Source organism: Calonectris borealis, chromosome 28, assembly GCF_964195595.1.
Source record: "Calonectris borealis chromosome 28, bCalBor7.hap1.2, whole genome shotgun sequence".
Lineage (NCBI taxonomy): Eukaryota > Metazoa > Chordata > Aves > Procellariiformes > Procellariidae > Calonectris > Calonectris borealis.
This window is the reverse complement of record NC_134339.1, coordinates 1,044,877-1,065,893: the sequence shown is the minus strand read 5'-3', so window position 1 is coordinate 1,065,893 and position 21,017 is coordinate 1,044,877. Positions and strand designations below refer to the sequence as shown.

The 21,017-nt window shown below is 64.3% G+C and overlaps 1 protein-coding gene across 1 annotated transcript; it reads right to left on the bottom strand.

The window, feature by feature from the left end:
- Nucleotides 1–3,313: 3,313 nt before the first annotated feature.
- Nucleotides 3,314–19,645, bottom strand: LOC142093680 (unconventional myosin-Vb-like). Its single transcript, XM_075175073.1, has 37 exons — nt 19,619–19,645; nt 16,770–16,880; nt 16,175–16,337; nt 15,923–16,067; nt 15,635–15,788; nt 15,292–15,432; nt 14,979–15,060; nt 14,660–14,767; nt 14,321–14,433; nt 13,942–14,207; nt 13,685–13,766; nt 13,251–13,391; nt 13,047–13,169; nt 12,546–12,629; nt 11,814–11,963; nt 11,575–11,672; nt 11,336–11,422; nt 11,142–11,253; nt 10,698–10,909; nt 10,383–10,539; nt 10,053–10,292; nt 9,069–9,278; nt 8,805–8,898; nt 8,518–8,663; nt 8,193–8,306; nt 7,769–8,002; nt 7,589–7,686; nt 6,758–6,944; nt 6,469–6,562; nt 6,085–6,240; nt 5,762–5,913; nt 5,356–5,445; nt 5,000–5,150; nt 4,308–4,578; nt 4,052–4,226; nt 3,800–3,880; nt 3,314–3,707 (listed from the first exon to the last, which is right to left on the bottom strand). The coding sequence occupies exons 1-37, from the start codon at nt 19,643–19,645 to the stop codon at nt 3,549–3,551; spliced, it is 5,208 nt and encodes a 1,735-aa protein (XP_075031174.1). The 3' UTR covers nt 3,314–3,548.
- Between the last annotated feature and the right edge of the window lie 1,372 nt (nt 19,646–21,017).

The window sequence follows — 21,017 nt, the reverse complement described above, 5'->3', positions numbered from 1 at the left end:
CAACATCCCCCTGGGCAGCGATGTCCCCCACAGCCAAGCCCCTGGGGACCCAGTAGGCGACCTTGAGGTGTCCGAGGAGCTGCTTCTTGAAGAGGCCCTCAGGCTCTTTGGTTGCTCCCCAGATGCGCTGGAGGTCAGCCAGGTCAGTCCCAGCAGCAGCCTCATGCCTGGGGACTCCAGTGGCACCGGTGGAGAGGGGAGAGCAGTGGCCCCAGCCCCCCTGATGATGTCGACGTCCATCCCTGGCCATCAGGACATCGAGGGGCAGTCATCATGGATCAACATCTCCAGCACAGCCACCCCCATGGGGGCATCCCCAGGCAGCAACATCCCCCCAGGCAGCGATGTCCCCCCAAGCCCCTGTGCTGTCCCCCCCAACCAAGCCCCTGGGGACCCGGCAGGCGACCTTGCCGTATCCGAGGAGCTGCCTTTCGAAGAGGCCGTGAGCCTCTTTTGTTGCTCCCTGGACACGGTGGGGGTCAGCAAGGATGGTCCCGGCAGCAGCCCCATGCCTCGGGACCCCGTTGGCACTGGCAGAGAGCAGACAGCGGTGGCCCCAGCCCCCCCGGTGTTGCCGACATCCATCCCCGGCTACCAGGACATCGAGGGGCAGCCATCACGGGCCAACATCTGCGGCACGGCCACCCCCGCGGGGGGACCCCCGGGCACCAACATTACCCCGGGCAGCGACGTCCCCCCCAGCCCCTGTGCTATCCCCCACAACCAAGCCCCTGGGGACCCGGCAGGGAACCTTGCCGTGTCCGAGGAGGTGCCTCTGGAAGAGGCCCTCAGGCTCTTTGATTGCTCCCTGAACATGGTGGGGGTCAGCCAGGACGGTCCCGGCAGTGGCCCCATGCCTGGGGACTCCGGTGGCACCGGCGCAGCCATCCCCCACCGCGACTTCGCCTCGCTCCCGGAGGAGCTGCTCACCCCCGACTACAGCGTCCCCGAGACCCTCCTGATGCTGCAAGAATTCAACAGCATCTGGATGGAGCCCTAAGGAGCCGTGGGGGGGTGCGGGGGGGGACCCGCCACCGTCCCAGCCTGCCATGGCGGAACAGCGGGGGAAGAGGCAGAAGAGCACCTTGTCAGGGCCACCCGGCAAGCGCAGGGCTCTCGCAGGCAGCATGGGGTGGGAGAGGGGGATTAGACCCGATGCAGGGGGGAGTGCGGGGTGGGGGAGGAGGGGTGGTGTATTTTGGGGGGAGGGCGGGGTTAGAGTAGCTTTGCTGGGACCTTTGCTCTTGTTCTTTTTCAATTAAAAGCTGTTTCTCAGAACCGCTCCGTGCCTGTGTGGGAGGGAGCGCAGGGAGCACTGGGAAATGGCACCCAAGAGGTGCTAAAGCCCTGCTGAGCCCCAAATCGGAACCGGCGAGCCCTAAAGGGCACCGAGCCACCCCCAGGGCTGAGTCACTGCCAGCAGGGCAGGCAATGGGGCAGGGAGGGGGGACTCCCCTGTCCCCTTCCCCAGGGGAAGCAGCCCTTTGGCGGGGGAGCCAGGACAGACGGGTCCCTGCAGGACTCACGGACACGGCCCCACGCAGAAAGCAGCACCGAGCCCCTGGGACAAGGGCAGACCTCGGGGGCCGGGGCGGGGACAGACCCACACAGACAGTAAGGGCTGCAACGCCTTCGTCCTGAACACAAGCAGCGGCCCCTCCAGCGGGGACAGGGCTCCGTGCAAAGCCCTTCAGAGCCTCAAGACAATCGCGTCCCTCCTCGGGTCCCACCACGCTCGGCTCCAGAGCCCGGCTTTGCCTCAGCAAAAGAACCCCAAATCACCCCAAGAACGGCGAGGGAGGGAGCTGCAGGCCAGGCAGGGACCCTCCTCCCCTTGTCTGGGTGCACCCTGGGCAGCAGCAAGACCAGGAAGGGGGAAAAAATAATAATAACAAAAAACCACTGCACCTGCCAGGAAGTGCCTGGAAACCTCAGCTCTCTTTATTGCCCGTTTCCCAACTGGGGCCAACGCAGCCAACGGCACCGTCGGGAAGCGGCCTCACCTTTCCGCGTCGGGCTCGCAGGAGGTGCAGGGTGAGGTCCCTGTCAGGACAGTCCCCCAGCCCCGGGGGTCAAGGGGGGATCAGCCCTTTCCTTAGGGCAGTCCCAGTGACGCCGCTGGGGCGGTGGGAGCTGCATCCCCCAGCCGCAGCCGCGGGGGCTCGCGGTGCTGCAGCAGCGGCCGTAGCAGCTGCGATGCCCAAGCCTGTCCTGAGCGGAGGGAGGACTTTGCTGGCGAGGAGCGACCTGGTGAAGGCGTTGCCCAAGTTGCTGGGCTTGAAGTCGCTGCCGGGCCAGGGGGGTGCCGAGGGGTCCTTGTTCAGGAGGAGGGGGGGTGACGCCAGGGCACCGTCTGACTCCACCGTCTGACTCCAGAGGGCTGCCGAGCAGGGAGTCCCCAGTGCCGTAGGGGGAGGTCGCGGCTGCCTCCTGCTCCTTCCAACCCAGCTGGTCCACCAGCTCCTCCGCCACCTCCTTCTCAGCCGCGCGTTTCTTGGGGCCCTTCCCGCACAGCCGGACCACCCTGATGGTCTCGCTGCCTGGGGGGCTTTGGCGGCCAAGGTCCTCAAAGGCCCTGCGGGCGCTCTCCAGGCTCTTGTACTCCTCCAGCGCGCAGCGCTTGCTCAGCAGCTCAGTGTTTTTCCGAGGGCAGCTTGTAGCCCGGCCGCAGGATGCGGATGGAGGCGATGGCACTGAAGGTCCTCATGATGGTCTCAAGGAAGTTCTTCTGGATGAGCGGCAGCATGTCCTGCTCCTGGGGCAGCAGCTGCCAGGCCAGCAGCCATGTGCTGGGGGGATGCCACCTCACTTTGGTGCCCTCCTCGTTCACCTTCAGCAGCTCTGAGAACTGCAGGGCATGAGCCACATCAGTGCTTTTCCAGAGCCCATGCAGGACCCTGCTACCCTCCAAAGAGCCCCAGGGCCCTCTATGGCCCCAGCTGACCTTCTGGGGCAAACTGAAGGAGAGTAGATTTGGACTGGACTTTAGATTTAGATTCAACTTACGTAAGAAACGTCTTACAATGAAGGTAGTGGGACTCTGGAATAGGTTGCTCAGAGAACTTGTGGAACCCCATCCTTGGAAGCGTTCAAAGTCATGTTGCTTTGAACAACATTATCTAGTGGAAGATGTCCCTTCCCATTGCTGAGGGTTGGAACTAGATGATCTTTAGAGGTGCTCTCCAACCCAAACCATTCTATAATTCATGAAAAGCCCCAGGAATGCCCCAGTGATGGTCCTCGAGCTCCCTCACATCACCCTGCAAACAGCACACCCACCCTAGACAGCCTCAGACTACAAAGTTATCTGCAAAGACTTTTATTCACTTCAAAGGATTAAAAAGTGGCCAAAACCCCCAGCGCAGGACTGCCATGGGCCCTGGGTATGCCACAAACAAGGCACTTGAGTTTCAATAAACAAACAACTTCCCAGAAGAACGGCACACATAAAAAGTGCTGCACCCCCACCCTTCGTGGCCTTCCCCCACCTCAGGGGGGTCAGACACCCCTCATCGGGGCACTGGCAGTGTCCAGGGCCGGACCTTGGCTCAGAGGCGGACAAGGAAGGCCAGGTCAAGGGCATCAGGGATGCGGAGCTCATCCAGGTGCAGGGGGGAGGCAGTGAAGGGCAGATGCACAGGGAAGAGGTGGCTGGTGTCCACCAGGAGCTGGCTGGGTCCCCCTCCATACTGGTCCTGCAGCTGCTTCTGTGGAGACACAGTGCTCACAGCCAGGGCTGCCCCAGTAAGGGGGTCCGTGCGGACAGTCTCCCCAGGAGCGGACCACGGGTCCTGCTTACCTCGACATTGCTGATGAAGCTGGGGCTGATGCGCTCCTCCAGCCCCACAGCCGGGGTGTAAGCCCGGAGGATCTTCACAACCTGGAGGAGACGATGGGGACCATGAAGAGGGAAGGGCTGGGCACATCCAGACACTTCGGGTATGGTGCAGTCCCCACCTGCCAGTGCATCCCTGGTGCACCCAGGGAGGCCAAGGAGCCCCAGGATAGGATGAGCGCCCAGCAGGCAGTGAGCCCCAACACCCCCCAGTACCTGCTGGGGTGACAGCACCGTGCACAGGCTGCAGAGAGCTCCAGCGTCCTCCTCTGTCACCTTCTTCACCTGCAGCAGCTGGGCAGCCTGGACCAGGGGCTCCAGCACCTCGTGGGCCCCACTCTGCTGCAGCCCCTCTGCCCGCAGCCACTGCTCCAGTTGGCTGATGTTGTACCTGCCAGGGAGACCAGGTCAGGGGGAGGCATGGGCCATGCCCCAGCCCCCCCAGATAGCCCCATCCCGCACGGGCGCTGACCTGAGCTGGATGCCGCGGCTCCAGGAGCACGTGTCCTTTCTCAGCAGCAGGTAGTTGAGCGTGGTGCCGCTGACGAGGAAGAGGAGCTGGCGCAGGGCCTGGTGCCCCACACTGGGGGCCAGCCCATGGTGGTCCAGCGCTGCACGGAAGGAGCCCAGCTGCTGCAGCAGCTCAGGCAGGGTGTGGGCAGGGGCTGCCGAGGACCGGCGGGGGCCAGGAGGGCAGGAGGAGGACAAGCCCTGTATGGGCTCACTTTCCAGCATTGCGGCAACTGAAGGGTAGAAAAGGCTCATCATAACGAGGCAGAGACCCTGCGTTGTGCCTTGAGCACCCAGTACACTGCTCCTTGGCACTGTGTCCCAGTTGGGGCTGCAGGGGCCGATGGCACCTCCAGGATAGCTGGTCCAGGCTAGCCCAGGGGCTGGCCCTGCTCCACGAGGCTGCAAAGCGGGGCATGGGGGGAACAATCTCCCCATGGATGCAGCCCAAGGTCCCCGGGGTGCTGAGCCCACTTTAGCTCCCCAGCCACCTCCTCCAAGCCAGGAGGCTCAAGGAGCAGATGGTCCCGCATAGGAGGGGGCCCCCAGTTCCAAGCCTACCTTCCCCCTCTGGGTACAGCAGTTCACACAGCTGAGCACAGCACTCCCCCCCGAACCAGTATCCCCTGAGTGCCCCCCAAGCCCAGGCCGTACCAATCATGGGTTTGAGGCGCTTCTCGGCTGTGCGGATGAGCTGCTGGTAGAGCTGGACGGCCAGGGCACCCAGGCTGCGGCAGGAGCTCTGGGGGTCCACGTTCTGCAGGCGATGCTCGTTCTGCCGCGCCGTGTTCCCCTGCCAGTAGTTCTGCGGGCACAGGCTGGGTCAGAGCCAGCAGCACCAGGGGACACAGCTGGGTCCCAGGCAAGCGTGGGGCAGTGTCAGCCCAGCACATCCCTGCCTACCGGGGTTGGGGCAAAGAGGATGCAGCCCCAGGTGGGGCCAAACCCAGTCCCCACTAAGCTCCCGCCCTTCCCAGGGAGGTGGCAGACGCCCTGCAGCCCAGCCCTACCTCATCCTGGCTGTACTGGCGCAGGCAGTTCAGGAGCCGGCAGGTGTTGGCAAGCCAGAGAGCCACCATGGCAAAGTCATCACTGTGCTTCTGCAGGAGGGAACGGAGAGCACCGGGGTCAGCGGGCTCCGGCGGCAGCGAGCCTTCACGCCCCGCAGTAGCTCCATGAGCCACACAGAGCTAGCTGCAGCCCGATGAGGGCTATGGGGGTGTGGAACTGTTGGACCCTCTCACAGGAGCCCTGCAGCACCCAGGGGCACCCCTCACCCCAGGAGATGCTCAGGCTGGACACTGCAGGCAGGCACACACTGTGCCCTGGGGGCCAGGCTGCTGCCCCAGTGCCACCCCTGCCTTGGCCAGTGAAGCGCCCGCTCCTCAGCCCAGCCCACACCCCCAAGCCCAGCACCTTCATGACCCTTTTGATGGCATCAATGGCTGCATCCAGGAGCGAGCGGGCCCGCGGCTCGTCACAGCAGTGGTCCGCGTGCCGGAAGCACAGGAAGAGGACATAGGCTGGCAGGTCTGGGAGCGCCCCAGGGCTGTTCTGTGGTTTGTAGTCTGCAGGGGAAAGCAGGACGGTTGGAAACCAGGCAGCTATGGAAAGCTGGTCCTGAGCCAGGCAGGATGCTGTCCCAGCAACACTGAAAGGATGAGCTCACACAGAGTTTGGCAAGAAGCCCTAGCAGGGACCAAGCTGGGGTAAGGAGTCCCCATCCCTCCAAGCCCTACCTGTGATGATGGCCTTGATAATGCGCCCTTCGTCCTCCATCCTCCATGCTAGCATGGCCTGGGACAGCCCAGCCAGGGACGGGACCATGGGGGACCGGGACGGGACCACAGTGGACGCTGCCAACTCCTGCGCTGGCCCAGTAGCCTCTTTCTTCACTGGGGGAGAGGAGCGCAGGTCACATCCTGCTGTGTCCTGGGCTACGGGACCCAGATCAGGTCCCTTCAGCTCAGTCCAAGCAGATGCTCCCCAGCATCTCTGTTTGGGGTGGGGGGGCACACAGGGGACTCTGCTCCCTGTGTTGAGGCTGGGCGATGCTCCAGCCTCAAACCAGGCTGGTGACCCTCCAAGCCAGCCCCACGCCTCCCTCCCATGCAGGCACTTGCCTGCGAGCTCCTGGATCTGCTTCGCATAGGCTCTCAGCTGCTTCTGAAGCTTCACTGTGGTCCTCTCCTGCTTCTCCAGCTTCTGGGCCAGCTCCTGGGCAGGGACAGCCCCGGTAGGGCTCAGCCAGCCTCCCTCAGCTGGACATCCCCACCAGCACCCGAGCGGAACAGAGCTGGGGGGATGCAGCAGGGTCCCCCACATTGCTCCCTAAGGGGCTGCTACAGCTCAGCACAGGGCAAGGGGGTGGAAGCCAGCCCCAAGCCCGGTCCTGCCCACCCCCCCCCTTACCCAGTTCTCCTCCTTGAGCCGCAGGACATGGTGCTGCAGCCCCTCCTGCCCCTGGTGCCGCTGCAGGTCCTGGATGAGGGCTGCCTGCTGCTGGCTCAGCTGCTTGAGTGAGCAGATGTCGAGGTGCAGCCCCTCTACCTCCTCCTCATGCTGCTGCTTCTCCTCCCGCAGCTGACTCGCCAGCAGCCTGCACACGTGCACGAGGGAAACTGAGGCACCGACCTCCTTCAGCTGCCACGCCCCATCCCTTGGGGAGGCTGCTGAGGAGGTATTTCTCCCCTCAAGCCTCAGAGCTGGGAACTCTCCCCCTGCCCAGGCACCCTGGGGACAGCACGGACCCAGCTGTGCTAAGAGAGCATCTCCCCTCCGGCTGCACTGAGCCTCGAGCACCCAGCACAGCCCAGGAACAGGCTGCACCAGCCCTGCCCTCTTAGGAGGCTCCCGTTGAGCCCAGGGCATCCAGTCTGCTCTTGAGTGGGTGTGCCTGTGCCCGGAGCAAGGTGGGGTGCTCCAGCCCCCCAGGAAAACGCAGCTGGGTGCACTGGAGAGAAGGGAAGGAGAGCCAGGGCTGCCCCACACCCCGCTGGGCAGCGAGGGGCAGGCTGCCCTCGCCCTCCCAGCCCAGCTGGGGCTACGGTGCCAACAGCATGTGAGGAGGTGGCTGCTTCAAAGAGGATTTGCCGCTGCCCAGCACCACAGCACCGCAGAGGCCAGGCAGCTGCGACCCAAGCGGCTAAAACAGCAGGGAAAGCCCCGCCAGCAGCATGGATCCAGCAGCCCATTGTGGGGCAACAGCTCAGCTGGGGACCATCTCCCTGGGACCACACTCACCTATTGGCAACCTGCACCGCATCGTACGCGTGCTTCAAGTCGTCATCCACTGCCACCTTCTCGGGGCTCCTGCCCAGCCCCAGCATCTCAGCTATGTTCTGCAGGGAGAGGAGAGCAGGGTGAGGCCAGCCCCACCAGCCTGGATCTGGCCCTGCTCATGGCGGTGGGGCAGGGGCTCACCCTGCGCTTGAGGAAGTCCAACGGTTTCCTCTCCTCCGGCTCCACAGGGGCCTTGGACCTCCGCAGCTCCTCCCGGGTCCGGGCCAGCTCCTCGTTGACAGCGTTGAGCTGCCCCAGGAGGAGAAGGTACGCCTTCTCGAAGGGATGCTGGCCCACGCCGCCGTTCAGCGGCGCCTCGCTGCTGGGCTGTGGCTGCAGCCCCTCTGGCACCGGCTGCCAGCGCTCCTCCAGCCCCTGGGTGCAGAGACAGGGTTTGGCACAGCAGCCAGGGCTGGGCACCAGTGCCAGAACACCTGCAGACACCCCTCCCCAATGGGAGCAGCTCCCACCAGGAGCCCCAGGGCACAGCTGTCCCCATAGCCAGGGGAAGGGACAGTCCACGTCTCAGCCCCAGCCCACTGTCCCCACCAGTGTCACCACTAGCCTCAGCCTGCTGGTCGGAGCCATCTCGTGAGGGAGCTGTGGACATGGAGGACAAGTAGCTGCTCTCGGAGCCCAGGAAGCTCTCTGACGAAGGGGACCGCCTCAAGGTGCTTTGCTGAGTGGGGAGAGAAGGACAAGGTTGTTCCCCCACACCCTGAGCGCCTGCTGGTGCAGAGCAGCGATAGCTTCAGGAGGATACCTCGGGCTTGGGGATCCCTCAGCACGTGAGCTGGGGAGCCCGCTTCTCCCACAGAGGGTTCCCTGGACCAGCCAGCGCCGAGGAAGGGGTTGCCCTGAGCCTCCCTGTGTCCCTGCCAGCCCCTCACCCTGTGGAAGGCCACCTCATCCCGCAGGTTCTCGTAGCCCTGCTCCAGACGGGCGTACTCCTGCACCAGGCTCTGGTAGCGTGCCCGCTCCTCCTCCAGCTCCTGCAGCAGCCCCTGGCTCTCCCGTGCCGCACGCCGGTGCTGCTCTGTGGGGACGGACACAGCAAGGAGTGGGGACGGGCAAGGCCAGGACCCCTCTGCGAGGGGACGTGCAGGAACACACCAAGCCTGCAGGACCAGCCCATACCCAGAGGAATGGGATGAGGGGATCCGAGGACCCCTTTTACCTTCCAGATCCTGCGACTGCTCCAACGTGCGCTGGATCAGGGCATCCCTCTCCTCCCCCAGCTGCAGCTTCATGGCTTCCACCTCTGCCAAGCGCTGCGGGAAGGCAGAGGGGCAGGTACAGCCAGAGCCCTGCCCGGGGCCAGCCCTGGCTGCCGGTGGTCTCCTCCAGGGACCACCCGCAGCAGGAGGCGCAGCACGCTGCCGGGTCCCTGGAGAGCCCCGTGGAGCCCCAGCAGAGCAAGAGCATCCCCGGACAGACAGACCTGCCTGAGCTCCTCGACCTCCTGGCCCAGGCAGCTCTTCACGCTGTGCCTCTCCAGCTCGGCCAGCCGCTCCTGCAGCCGCTGGACCTGGGCGTCACGGGCCGCATCCTCCCGCAGCTGTTGCATCTCGGCCCGCAGCCGCTGCACCTCCTCAGCATGGGCAGCGTTCAGCCCAGAGAGCTGCTCCACCAGCCGCTGCTTCTCCTGGGCCTTGAGCCAACGGGCAGAAGACGTCAGGCGGGTGGCCGGGAACAAGGGCATATCCCCGCGTGTCGCCCATCCATGAGAGCCCATCCATACTGCGGCTGCCCTTCTGCCATGAACCCGGATACCCCATTTCCCACCCATCTGTTTGGAGCCCTGAGCCTCTGGTGTCACCTCAGACAGAGCCCAGGCCTGGGAGAGCAGTCTCCATGACATGCCATCCCACAGGAGCCACGCATCAGCTTTGCCATGGCTTTACAGCCCGTTACCCACCTCCTGGCCAGCCCCGAGAGCAGGATTTTCCAGCTCTGCTTCCCCCAACCCCCCGAGACAGGATCACACCACAGGAGCCCTCCCTCCCCCTCCACAGACACCCCCAGAAACGGAACGGTGACAGCCGAAGCAGAGACACTCACCCAGATGGCGATGGCAGATGCTGCCGGCAGGAGCGTGGTGGGAGAACGCGCCATGCCGGAACGGTTCCCAGCACGTGACACGGTGCTGCAAGACTGCACCCAACCAAGCACCCAGGAGGGGGCCCAGCCCATCCCCAGGGCCCCACACCCATAGGGAGCATTGAAAACCCAGGACAAGACCCAGATACATGGCTCCTGCCTGGGGACGCACGTCAGGCAGGGCCAGCTCCCTCCCGGGGCCGGGAGAGGACTGAAGACAAGGGCAGGCGTGGTTTTGACTGCACGGGGACTGGTAAGAAGCGGTCAGCAAAAAGCAGCTGCCCCCTTGCCCTGGGACCCCCGAAGGGCTGAAGCCAGCGCCCACCTGCTCATCCAGCCTGCACTGCAGCTGTATCACCTTGATCTCCAGGCCCTTGTGCAGCTGCTTGTAGTGCTCGACCGAGCGTGCCTCCGCACGCAGCCGCCGCAGCTCCCCGCGTGCCCGCACCCGGCGGTAGCAGCACTGCAGGTAGACGACGGCCCCACGCAGGCGGGCATAGTGGGTCCGGGCCAGCCAGCCCCGGACAGCGGCCTGGATCACCACGGCTTTCTGGTGCCACACCATCTGTGGAGGGAGAGATGGGGCAGTGGCACTGCCAGCGGCGCAGCCCCCCCAGGTGGGATTGGGACTCCCACCACCCTGCCAGGCTCCTACCTGTTGGTAAAGACGCCGGGCAAACATGCCCCGGGCAAAGGCTTGGATGGTGACGACAGCCTGGTGCACGCGTAGGTAGGAGCGCCGGGCCAGGACCATCCTCAGGGTCTTCTGCAGCATCACAGCAGCCCTGGTCCTTCGCAGCATCCTGGCGAACCTGCAGGGAGGACAGAGCACCGGGGGGCTGACAAAGCCTGCAGCCAGCCCACAGCGGGTCAGAGCCCAGCCCCGAGCCAGTACAGCTGCCAGCTCAGCCCAAGGCTGAGCTCTGTCTCAGCTCATTGCAGCTCCCTCCAAGCCCCGTCCCCCGCTCACCTCCGGGCCAGCATGCCCCGGGCATGGCGCTGCAGGCAGACTGCCGCGGCACGTGCCCGTCCAAAGCGCCTCCGCGCCAGCCAGCCCCGCAGGTGCCTCTGCAGCAGGGTGCAGGCTGCCCTCAGCCGCCGGTACCGCAGCTCCTCCAGGTAAGCCACTTGGCCAGCCCGGAAAAACACTTTGCTCTTCCCACACTGGTACTTGCTGGGGTCCTGCGTGCAAGGGCGAAGTCAGTCCCAGGGACAAAGCACACCCCAGCCAGGCTCCCTCAAGAGTGATGCTCCTCATGCCACCGATCTCCCTATCCAGCCTCCCTGGAGGCAGAGTTCCTCCCCATCCCCCAGCTCACCCATTTTGTACCTCACTGGGCACCCGCACATGGGGAGAAGCATCTGCAAGGGATACTCCGGTACCACGGCTGCACCCCCCAAGCAGGACCCTTACTTGGAGCAGCCTCTCAAGGGCAAGGCTGCAGATCTGCTTCTTGTCAGTGCCCATCAGCTCCTCTCTGCTCAGCAGAGCCCTGTACCTCTCTAAGAACTCCTGGTACGTCCACCTGTGGGGGACAGAGTGGGGATCAGAGGTGCTGTGCCTGGAGAGAGGGAGAGCACCCAGGGTGCTGCTGAAGCAGGGGGTACCTGGAGGGGTAGCCTGAGGCACTGATCCGGATGGTCTCCAGGACCCCACAGGCTCGTAGCTGCTCCACTGCTCGCCTGGAGTCAAACCTGGGGCAAAGAGGGGCTGATCTAGAATGGGTCCCAGCCAGCCTGGCACGCTCCAAGCTATGCAGGGCCAGGGCAAGAGGGACACAGATTGGAGGGACAGCAGTGCCCCGCAGTGTCCCCATCCCCTCCAGCCTCCCTGGCCAGGCACTCACATGAAGGGCTGCTTCCCGTCGTTGGGTTTGATGCAGCGGATGTAGTGCGGTGTGCTGCTGCCCAGCACCTCCATCAGCCGCTTCAGGGAGGCTTTGAACTGCAGAGGACAAGGCAAGTGCGATCAGGGCCAGCAGGAACCTCCTGGGGCTGGTGGGGCTCCCTGGGCCAGCACACACAGGGGTCCCCTTGGGGCTCTCGCAGCCCCGGTTGTCCAGGGCCAGCACCCCTCACCCCATACCTGGCTGGAGATGGACTTCTTGCTCTTTTGGCTACTGGGCAGCGATCTCCGGCTGGGGCGACCAGCCATCCTGGGCCCGCTGGACCTGCGGGACTGCAGGGACGTGGGGCCGTCCCCTTCCTCCAGGAAGAGCTCAGCGAGCAGAGCAGACTGCACAGAGCAGAGCTGTGAGAGCCAGGCAGACCTTGCAGCGAGCATCTCCCAACACCCCGAGAGCCATCGCCACCAGGAGACACAGCCCCAGAAGACCACAGGCTCCACAGAGGCCAGCTCAGTGCATGGTCCTCCGCGCTGCTACAGCCCAGATGTGCCAGATCCAGCTGTGGCCCTGCCTGCTGCTTCCCCCAGGAAAAACTAAGTGCACCTTCCCAAGTGGGAAGCCCTCCAAGATGTCCCTTACGTTCTGCTAGGGCCACGCAGGGTGGAAGGGAGAAGTGACAGCGTTACAGACCTGCAAGCAGCAGGGCCCTCCAGCCCTCTCAGCAGGGACATCGCCAAGGTGTCCCCCAAGATGGGGAAGCCCAAGGCAGGGAAACAGAGTGGAGAGCACCCACATTTCAGGGCACCCTGACCATGGCCAGCACTGCATGGGGCTGTGCCAGCAGGCAGACAGGGATTCACCCTGCACTGCTTATACCTCCTACACCATCAGTCTTGCCCAGCCCCAGGCTCCCGGGGCCACAAGCCGGCCAGGCTCTGCCCTACACAGCCCCTGCTCAGGGTGGCTCTCACCTTGCTGGCTCGCAGCAGCCCCACCAGCTCCTCGGGGACAGCGTCCCTGTTCTTCTCCACAAACCCATCACACTGGTATTCCACCTGGCAGGAGACAAGGCAAACACCAGCATTGGCCTGCAGCTTCCCAGACCGGTTTGGTCTGCTTGGACACAGTCCAAGGCTGTCGGAAGAAGTCCTCGCAGGAGTCAGAGCTGATGGTGGCCACGCTGCCTAGCTCCTGCCCTGCTGCAAGGGTACCGATGAGAACCATCAGAGCCAGAGTTTCCATGTTTTCACCCTCAGTTGGAGAGTTGCAGCCCAGCACTCAGCAGCAGCAGAGCCAGCAGGATCTACCTCCCAGCCTGGGAGGGTGCAGACAGCGGCCACAGCCACTTGGGACAGTGGGAGGCTCAGGAGCTGCCACCACCAGCTCTAGCCAGGGCAGGCCGGGTGCCCGTTGGTGCAGAGCCTCTGCCGAGCCCTCCCCGCCCAGGGCTGTACTGCCACAGCTTTCCCTACCTTGCCAGCAAAGTGGCAGACAACGAAAGCATCCCTGGGCCTCTTGGGCTTCTGGAAGTGGGAGCTGCTGAGATGGGTCTGGTAAAGCTTCTGGGCCCAGCTCCCATCACTGCCTTGGGGCATCTGAAAGGCAAATGGGTCAGACGGGGCAGCGGGGGGGCTCTGGGTGGCCATGGCAGCCTGCTCCTGGCACCCCTTGCGCACCTTGCACTCCTCATTCAGCAGGTCCAGGATGCCAAGCCGGCCCTCGATGAGCTCAATGCATGGCTGGTTGTCACAGAAGTCAATGAAGACCCAAGGGATCTCCTCGGTCACATACTCCTCCTGCTCCAGCTTGAAGACATGCTGGAGGACAGGGAGAGCAGAGCAGGACTGAGCCAGGAGGGGACAAAGGTGGCCAGCCACCAGGCAGTGGCTTGGTGTCCATAAGACACCTGAGCAGCCCTTCTCCTGGAGCAGGAGCTCTTTGGGAGAAAGGAGGGGACGGTGCCCAGCTCCAGCAGCCTCCCAGACCCCGTGTTTGCAGGGACTGAAGCACCACCCACATTCAAGGCAGAGAGCACCAACAGCACAGCGGGGATGTGCAGGGCCCACCCTCGCCAGCTCCCAGCAAGGGGAGACATCTGGGTGACACCCACCAGGTTGAAGAGCTGCTGCAGCTTCTCGTTGGCATAGTTGATGCAGAACTGCTCAAAGCTGTTGAGCTCAAACATCTCAAACCTGCGGGCAGCAGAGACCTGCCTTAGGCAGCTGCCAGGCAGAGCCACCCCAGCCAGCCACGAGCTCCAGGCACGGGCACCCAACCAGGGGCAGGTACTGCCCCATGTCCCAGCTGGACCATGTTCCGCAGGACCACGCTCTTCCAGGCAGCCCAGGAGAGGGGAGCTGCTCTTACCCGTAAATGTCCAGGATGCCAATGGAGGTACAGTGGCCCTCCAGTGACCGCAGGGCACGGTTGACCCTGCTCACCATCCACCTGAAGACCTGCCCATACATATGCTTGGCCAGGGCATCCCGGGAGTCGAGCGCCTGCTGCCTGGAGAGGGGCTTCAGGTAGGTCTCACCAGCAGTGACCAGCTTGCGGTGGCAGAGCCAGCGCATGACCTGCGATGCCTCGACGCCCAGCAGTGCGCAGAACAGCCCTAGGGCCTCATCGGCAGGCTGCAAAGGGACAGACCCTGTCACCGCAGTAGTGCTGAGACGCGGCTCCTGCAGCCAGCGCCGCTCAGGGGCCCGTCTGGGACGCAGGGTGCGGGCAGCAAGCTCCCACCCACCTCCACGAAGCAGCCATCCCCACGGCGGTCCCTCCCTCTGACCACGACGTTGCCCAGGTGCAGGATGGCAGCCAGGGTGCGGAATAGCTCCAGCTGCTCGGCCTCAGGGACACCTGCAGGCACAGCACAGGCATGAGGGGCTCCCCAGCTGCCCCCACCCCGGGCTGGTCTGACCCCCTGCATCGCACAAACCAGGGGGATGGCAACGGCCAGCAGGCAGCCGGGCTCCCCCGCACTGGGATGCCTGGCACCAGCACTCCTACACCAGCATCGCGGTGAGGGTGGTGGGACGACCACCCTGCCCGTCCCCTCCCCACCCGTGCCCGGCCAGGACAGTACCGAGGAGCGAGAAGGCGTGCCGCGTGCTGTCCAAGTCGGCCGCGTCGTCGGCGCCCTGGGCAGCGGCGCACTGGCCCTGGCGGGTGTAGTGGAAGGACTCTGCCCCACCTGTGGGCCAGATGTTTCAGGCTGTGAACCAGCACCACCTGCCCCACAGGGCTCCCGACCACCCTTATCCCACCCCAGGCTGCCCAGCAGCAGCAGAGCCTCCTCCAGCACCCAGCTGGGGAGGGCAGGAAGGCCTGGCACTGCCCAGCGTGGGACAGGCTGGCAGCAAACCGTGCCGTGGGGCTTGTGGGGGGGACGTGGGGGCACTCACGGAGACCCAGGCCCTGGAGCTCGGGCAGGGTGGCCGAGGCACAGAGCTGGTAGAAGATGTGGTAGTTCCTCTCCGCTTTTGCCTGTGGATGAGCAAGAAAATCTCTGAGAAGGCTGGTCACCTCGGGCCACGCTGCTCCCCTGCAGCGGTGCTGCAGCCCCAGGTCTGGGGACAAGGGACACCTTCCCTTCTCCCACATCGACTCAGCAGTGCTGGGGTTGCTTCCCTGGGGGATGCCCAGGAGGAGCACCCTCCCGCTCCGAGGATTGGGGCTCCCACTCAGCCCTGTCCCCATGCCACCCCAGAAACCCACCTGGAAGGTGACGCGGGACTTCTCCAGCAGGTAGGTTTTGATGGTGGCCCCTGTGACATGCGCTTGGCTGAAGCCAATCTCAATGTACTTCCCAAAGCGGCTACTGTTGTCATTCCTGGTTGTCTTTGCATTCCCAAAGGCCTGGTGGGGAAGGAGGGCAGGAGGTTTTAGCTGGCCCCAGATCTCCAGGTGCTCTGGAGAAGTTCAGTTCCTGCCACCCGTTTTACGGTGGGGACAGACATGGCATCACATCAGGGATACCAGCCATGAGGAGCACGGGGAGAGCCTGCAGGGACACCCCAACTATCCCCATGCAAGAGCCTGGGGACCCAGGGGGACCCACCTCCATGACAGGGCTGGAGGCCAGCACCTTCTCCATGCTGGCGTCACCTAGGCAGCCCCCGACGGTGGTGAAGTATCTCATGGCATACTTGGCCGACGCAGTCTTCCCTGCACCCGACTCGCCACTGATGATGAGGGACTGGTGCTTCCCAAACCTGCCAGAGGGGGACACGAGCTGGGGACAGCCTATGACCCAGCAGGATGCTCCCCACAGACATGCCACGGTCCAGAGGGGCCCTCAGCCCTTCCCCACTTCAACCCCGGGGATGCTCCCACGTGATGCTCTCACCTCACCATCTGCTTGTACGCCTCCTCCGCCAAAGCGAAGATGTGGGGATCCATGTCCCCCATTTCGCGGCCGCTGTAGGCGTAAATCACCTCCTCCTCATAGATGGGCAACGGCTTGTAGGGGTTGATGGCGACGAGGATGATGCCTGGAGGAAGAGCGCTGTGCAAAGGGCAGGGGCAGGAGGGGCACCTGTCCCAGGTGGCTGCGGGGAAGGGGCACGGGATGGGGAGCAGGGGGGTGCACGGGGCTCACCGCAGTAGGTGTAGATGGCGTTGGCCTCCAGGAAGCGCCGGCGGAGCGAGTGCAGCACCGCCGGCTCGTGCAGGTAGCTCAGGGCCACCAGGTCATCGGCGCCCGAGAGGCAGTCGGGGTTGCAGAGCGGCGGCAGCTGGAACTCGATGGGGTAGGGCAGCGCCTGCGGGGATGGAGGAGGAGCAGGACAAGTGCTGAGCAGGGTCAGCCAGCCCCGCAAAGGCAGGATGGGCCTGTGGGGAGCAGCACAGCAGGAGGGATGCTGGCTGCGGGCTATTCTTGGGCTGTTAGTCACCGGGAATCACAGCCCAGCCAGCACGGCGTTGAGCTGGAGGCCTTTTGGGAAGTCAGGCAGCAGCAGGCAGCGAGGACCAGCTCACCGGGCAGTCAGGGGCCACAGGGCACGGAGCCAGACACAGCCGCAGTGGTCTGGGCTCCTGCTCAGACACCAGACGGGAGACATCCAGGCAATGTTTGAGCCTCTCCGCACCCTGCTGGGGAGCCCAGGCTGGTTTGGGGGTGCAGAGGTGGACTACCTCCCGACGGCATGGCAAGCAGAGGAGGGACCCGCTGGGCTGCACAGCTCCAGCCTTACCGAGCCATCTTCCAGGCGGAGATGGAGAACGGCATCTCCTTCCTTGTAGCCTCTGGTTATTTCTGCCACCCTCCAGACTTCCACACAGTCAGGGATCCACACCCGGGCACCCTGCAGGGACACGGGAGGGAGGGGACCCCTGCAGAGATCCACGGCCAAGAGACGGGGAAAGCGTCTGGCCACCAGCCTCCGAACCAAGCGTCGCAGCCCTCCCCACGGTTCTCAGGACAGTCAGCCTGGTGCTCAGCATCGCCATAGCGGGGCAAGCCATGGGACCCAGCACCCTGCTAGGTGCCCCATGGCCCCTTGGCTCCTGCAGGCAGGGAGCTGCTCTCCAGCTGTTGGGAAGCTGCCTCTGCTGGAGCCCTGCTTCTCCCCGGCCCTGCTGCCCACCCCAGGAAGGTCAGCACCTCTCTGCCCTCGGCATGGATGCGATCACAGCTGCCGCTGCAGGGAAGGTTTCTGGAAGCACAGGAGATGCCGAGCACCGGCATTTCTGAACACCTGGCGTGCTGGGGATGCAGCCGCGTGTTTGGCTGGGCAGAGATACCAGGCCTGAAAGCAGATACGTGCAGTACAGGTCCCTTGCTAACTACTGAGCGGGTCCAGTCTGCCAGCTCTGCACCCAGCTACAGCCCAGGGCACAGGGACAGCGATAGGAAAAATCACCCCATACCCTTTTCGCCCCCCAAATCTGCAGCTCCCTGGGGCCAGCCGCAGTGGGCAGCTTTGTGCTAGGGACCAGCTGGCACCCATGGGACCGGTGCTCCCTGCCTCCAGCACCCTGCCTCAGTTTCCCCTCTGCAGTCACTGGGTGCTGATGAAGTGGGAGTTCTGCAGCATGGTGAGCCCTGATTTCCCTCTGCACCCAGACCCGACTGTTAACACCTCCTTCATGCCTGGAAAACGTCTCTTTGGAGCCACCCCGCAGGGAGCGGGATCCCACGCTCAGCAGGAGCGAAGCAGCGCAGCACCATGGGGGTAGAGAGGTAAGAACTGGGCCAAAAAACCTCAAAACCCTGCTGCAGGCACCCTGTCAACTGGCAAGAGGGTGACTAGTGAATACCTGGCCCCAGGCTGGCCCAGGGCAACCTCCTGGGCTGGAGAGCCCCAGCTCCTGCTGCCCCCGCTCCTGGCACGGGTGCCCGCGGCCCCGCTCTGCCCCAGGCTTCTGCCAGACTGCGGGGAACCGGGGCTGCTTCCAGGAGGCCGGCACCTCCTGCTGCTCCGAGCAGGCGGAGATGAGGCCATATTGCAAGCTTAGAAAGGGCGGGGGAGCGGGGAGAATCTGATGGTTGCAGCTTTGCTCTGGGGCTGAGCTGGGAGCGTGTATCCGCTTCCACAGACTCTGGGAGCTATCGCAGAGCAGCCGCAGGGCTCTAACACACCACGCTCCCACCCCAGTGGGCTGGGGCCAGCCTCTTGCTAGAAACCGGGGCCTGAAAAGCCCTCCTGGTTTCGCTGATTTTGCAAATCCAGGGAACTTGGCTTGCAGCAAATGTTTCCAGGTCTGCAGTGTGCAAAGCACATGTGTTAATGCATCATTAAAGTTGATCAAACAAGCACTGAGCAGGCGGGAAGTCTGGGGAGGGGGAAGGAAGGGGCTGAACTTTGGGCTCACATCCAAGGAGTCGTCAGAAGACTGAACATCTGACTTTACAGTCGAAATAAAGAGGGCAGGAAGGGGATCAGGTTGCAGGGGCCGCTCAGCAGAGGAGCGGCGACAGGAAGCCATTATTTTTTATGAGCAGTAGCCACTGGGGGGAGCGAAAATTGCACGATGTTCAGCTTCCCAGCAAGGCACTAACGGATTTTAGTCTGAAATCACAGCTGGACAAAAGAGCATCCCTGCTAGCACGGCCAGCTCGCCCCTGGGCCGCTCCCCGGCTCTGCTCCGAGGGAGCACCAGGCTGGTGCTCGAGCAGACACAGGAGGGTAACGCCAGGGCTCCACGGGGCACCCGGCTGCGTCAGCCGTGCCGCTGCTCCGGTCCCAGCCCGGCCGGCCATCGGGGACAAGGCAACCCGTGATGCCTTAAGCACAGAAGCCCTCCATGCTTTGCCTAGGTTGGCACCTCAGTCACACCACGTCGATGGGTGCTGCACCTCTGCAGAAATACCAGCACCCTCCCGCCCCGCAGGCTGATGTACCTCCAGGGAGAAAGGACCGTGCTTAGGGTCTGCCCTGCAGCTGTAGCGATCGTTTTTGATACACAGCAGCAAAAGTGAGAAGCAAGAGCCTGTCCTGCTGCCTGCTCGCAGCAGAAGCATCCTTGACAGGCGGAGCTGGACAAAGGCAGAGGGAGGAGGATGTGGATGGATCCAGGGGATGAAAGCAGCCAGGCCAGTTGGGCAAGAAGCAGGACAAATGGGTGCCCAGGCAGCACCAAACCCTTCTTCTCACCTGTGACCAGCACCCCTGCAAGGTGCTGTGCTTGCCAGGCCATGGGTCCCTGCATGTCAGGGAGCCCTCCGAGAGCCTAGCTAGGGTGCAGCAGCCACGGCAGCACCCACATAGGGCAGGCAGCCCACGGCCAGACCCACGGCCGATGCACCACCCTGCACCCCCGAGGTGCCACCAAGCCGGGCACCAGTGGGGAGGTGACCCAGGGGGACACCCAGGGCACAGCACCTGCAGCCACCCGGGGTGCTGAGCCCCCGGGGGAGGCACAAGACCCCCCCAGGTCTGCAACAAGCACCCCAGACCTGCGGGCGGGGCCCCCCCAGCCCCTATTTGCTGCCCCCCAGCCCCTATTTGCTGCCCCCCCCCCCAGCCCCGGCTGCAGGGGGAGAAGCCCTTCCAGCTCCCTCTGCAGCAGCCCGGGGTGGGACCCCCCCGGGCCCCCTTACCTGCACATACAGGTCCCCCGCGGCCATGGTGCCCCCCTCTGCTGCCAGCACTCCCACCCCCGCTGCCCCCAGCCCCTTTATGGCCACTAATTGCCACTAATTGGAGGGGGAGGGGGGCATTACGGGTCCCCGCCCCACTCCACCTCCCGTTCCGCCCCACAGCCCCTCCCCGGGCCAGAGGAGCTCCTGGGGGGTGCTGGGGCTGGTTCCCCCTCTGCTGCAGCACCCCAAGATCCCTCCCAGCTCGGGCACCCCAAGGGCCCCCTGTGCAGGACACCTCGAGAGCCCTCATTCAGGACACCCCAAGAATCCCCATAAGGGGCACCCCAAGACATCCTGAGAAGCTTCATCTGGGACTCCCCCCACCCAGGACACCCCAAACTCCCCCCCTACCTGGGACACCCCAAGAGCCCACCAAGGGCACCCCAAAACTGCCCTCATCCAGGGCACCCTGGGCCTCCCTGGAGCCCGATCACCTGCACCCTAGGTCCCCCATCCAGGGCACTCCAAGCACCCACATGCCACCACAGCCCCACAGCACAGGCCCCCGCTCCCCTCGTTACAGAGAAACTCCGGTAACGATGAAAACCTGTGGCCACGGCACCGGCGGTTACTGACAGCTGTCTGTGGGTGCTGCTGCCTGTGGGTCCCCGTGGCCCATGGGTGCCACTCTCTGTGGGAGCCACTGCCCATGGGTGCCGCTGTCTGTGGGTCCCTGCTGCCCGTGGATCCCTGCTGCCCATGGGTGCCACTGTCTGTGGGTCCCTACAGTCTGTAGGTGCCACTCTCCATGGGTGCCACTGTCTGTAGATCCCTGTTGCCCATGGGTGCCACTGTCTGTGGGTCCCTACGGTCTGTAGGTGCCACTCTCCGTGGGTGCCACTGTCCGTGGGTCCCTGCTGCCCATGGGTGCCACTGTCTGTGGGTCCCTACGGTCTGTAGGTGCCACTCTCCATGGGTGCCACTGTCTGTAGATCCCTGTTGCCCATGGGTGCCACTGTCTGTGGGTCCCTACGGTCTGTAGGTGCCACTCTCCGTGGGTGCCACTGTCCGTGGGTCCCTGCTGCCCATGGGTGCCGCTGTCTGTGGGTCCCTACAGTCTGTAGGTGCCACTCTCCATGGGTGCCACTGTCTGTAGATCCCTGTTGCCCATGGGTGCCGCTGTCTGTGGGTCCCTACGGTCTGTAGGTGCCACTCTCCATCGGTGCCACTGTCCGTGGGTCCCTGCTGCCCATGGGTGCCGCTGTCTGTGGGTCCCTACGGTCTGTAGGTGCCACTCTCCATGGGTGCCACTGTCTGTAGATCCCTGTTGCCCATGGCTTCCAACTGTCCACGGGTCCCCACGGCCCAAGGGTGCTGCTGCCTGCAGGTCCCCGCTGTCCCCGCACGCCTGCGGTGG

Excerpts from the sequence above, each read along its gene's own strand:
- LOC142093680 (XM_075175073.1), bottom strand. The coding sequence starts at position 19,645 with ATGGCCGCGGGGGACCTGTATGTGCAG. Across the intron at positions 8,664-8,804 it reads GCAGTCGCAGGATCTGGAAG|AGCAGCACCGGCGTGCGGCA; the intron begins GTAAAAGGGGTC and ends CCGTCCCCACAG. Across the intron at positions 5,914-6,084 it reads TATCAAGGCCATCATCACAG|ACTACAAACCACAGAACAGC; the intron begins GTAGGGCTTGGA and ends TTTCCCCTGCAG.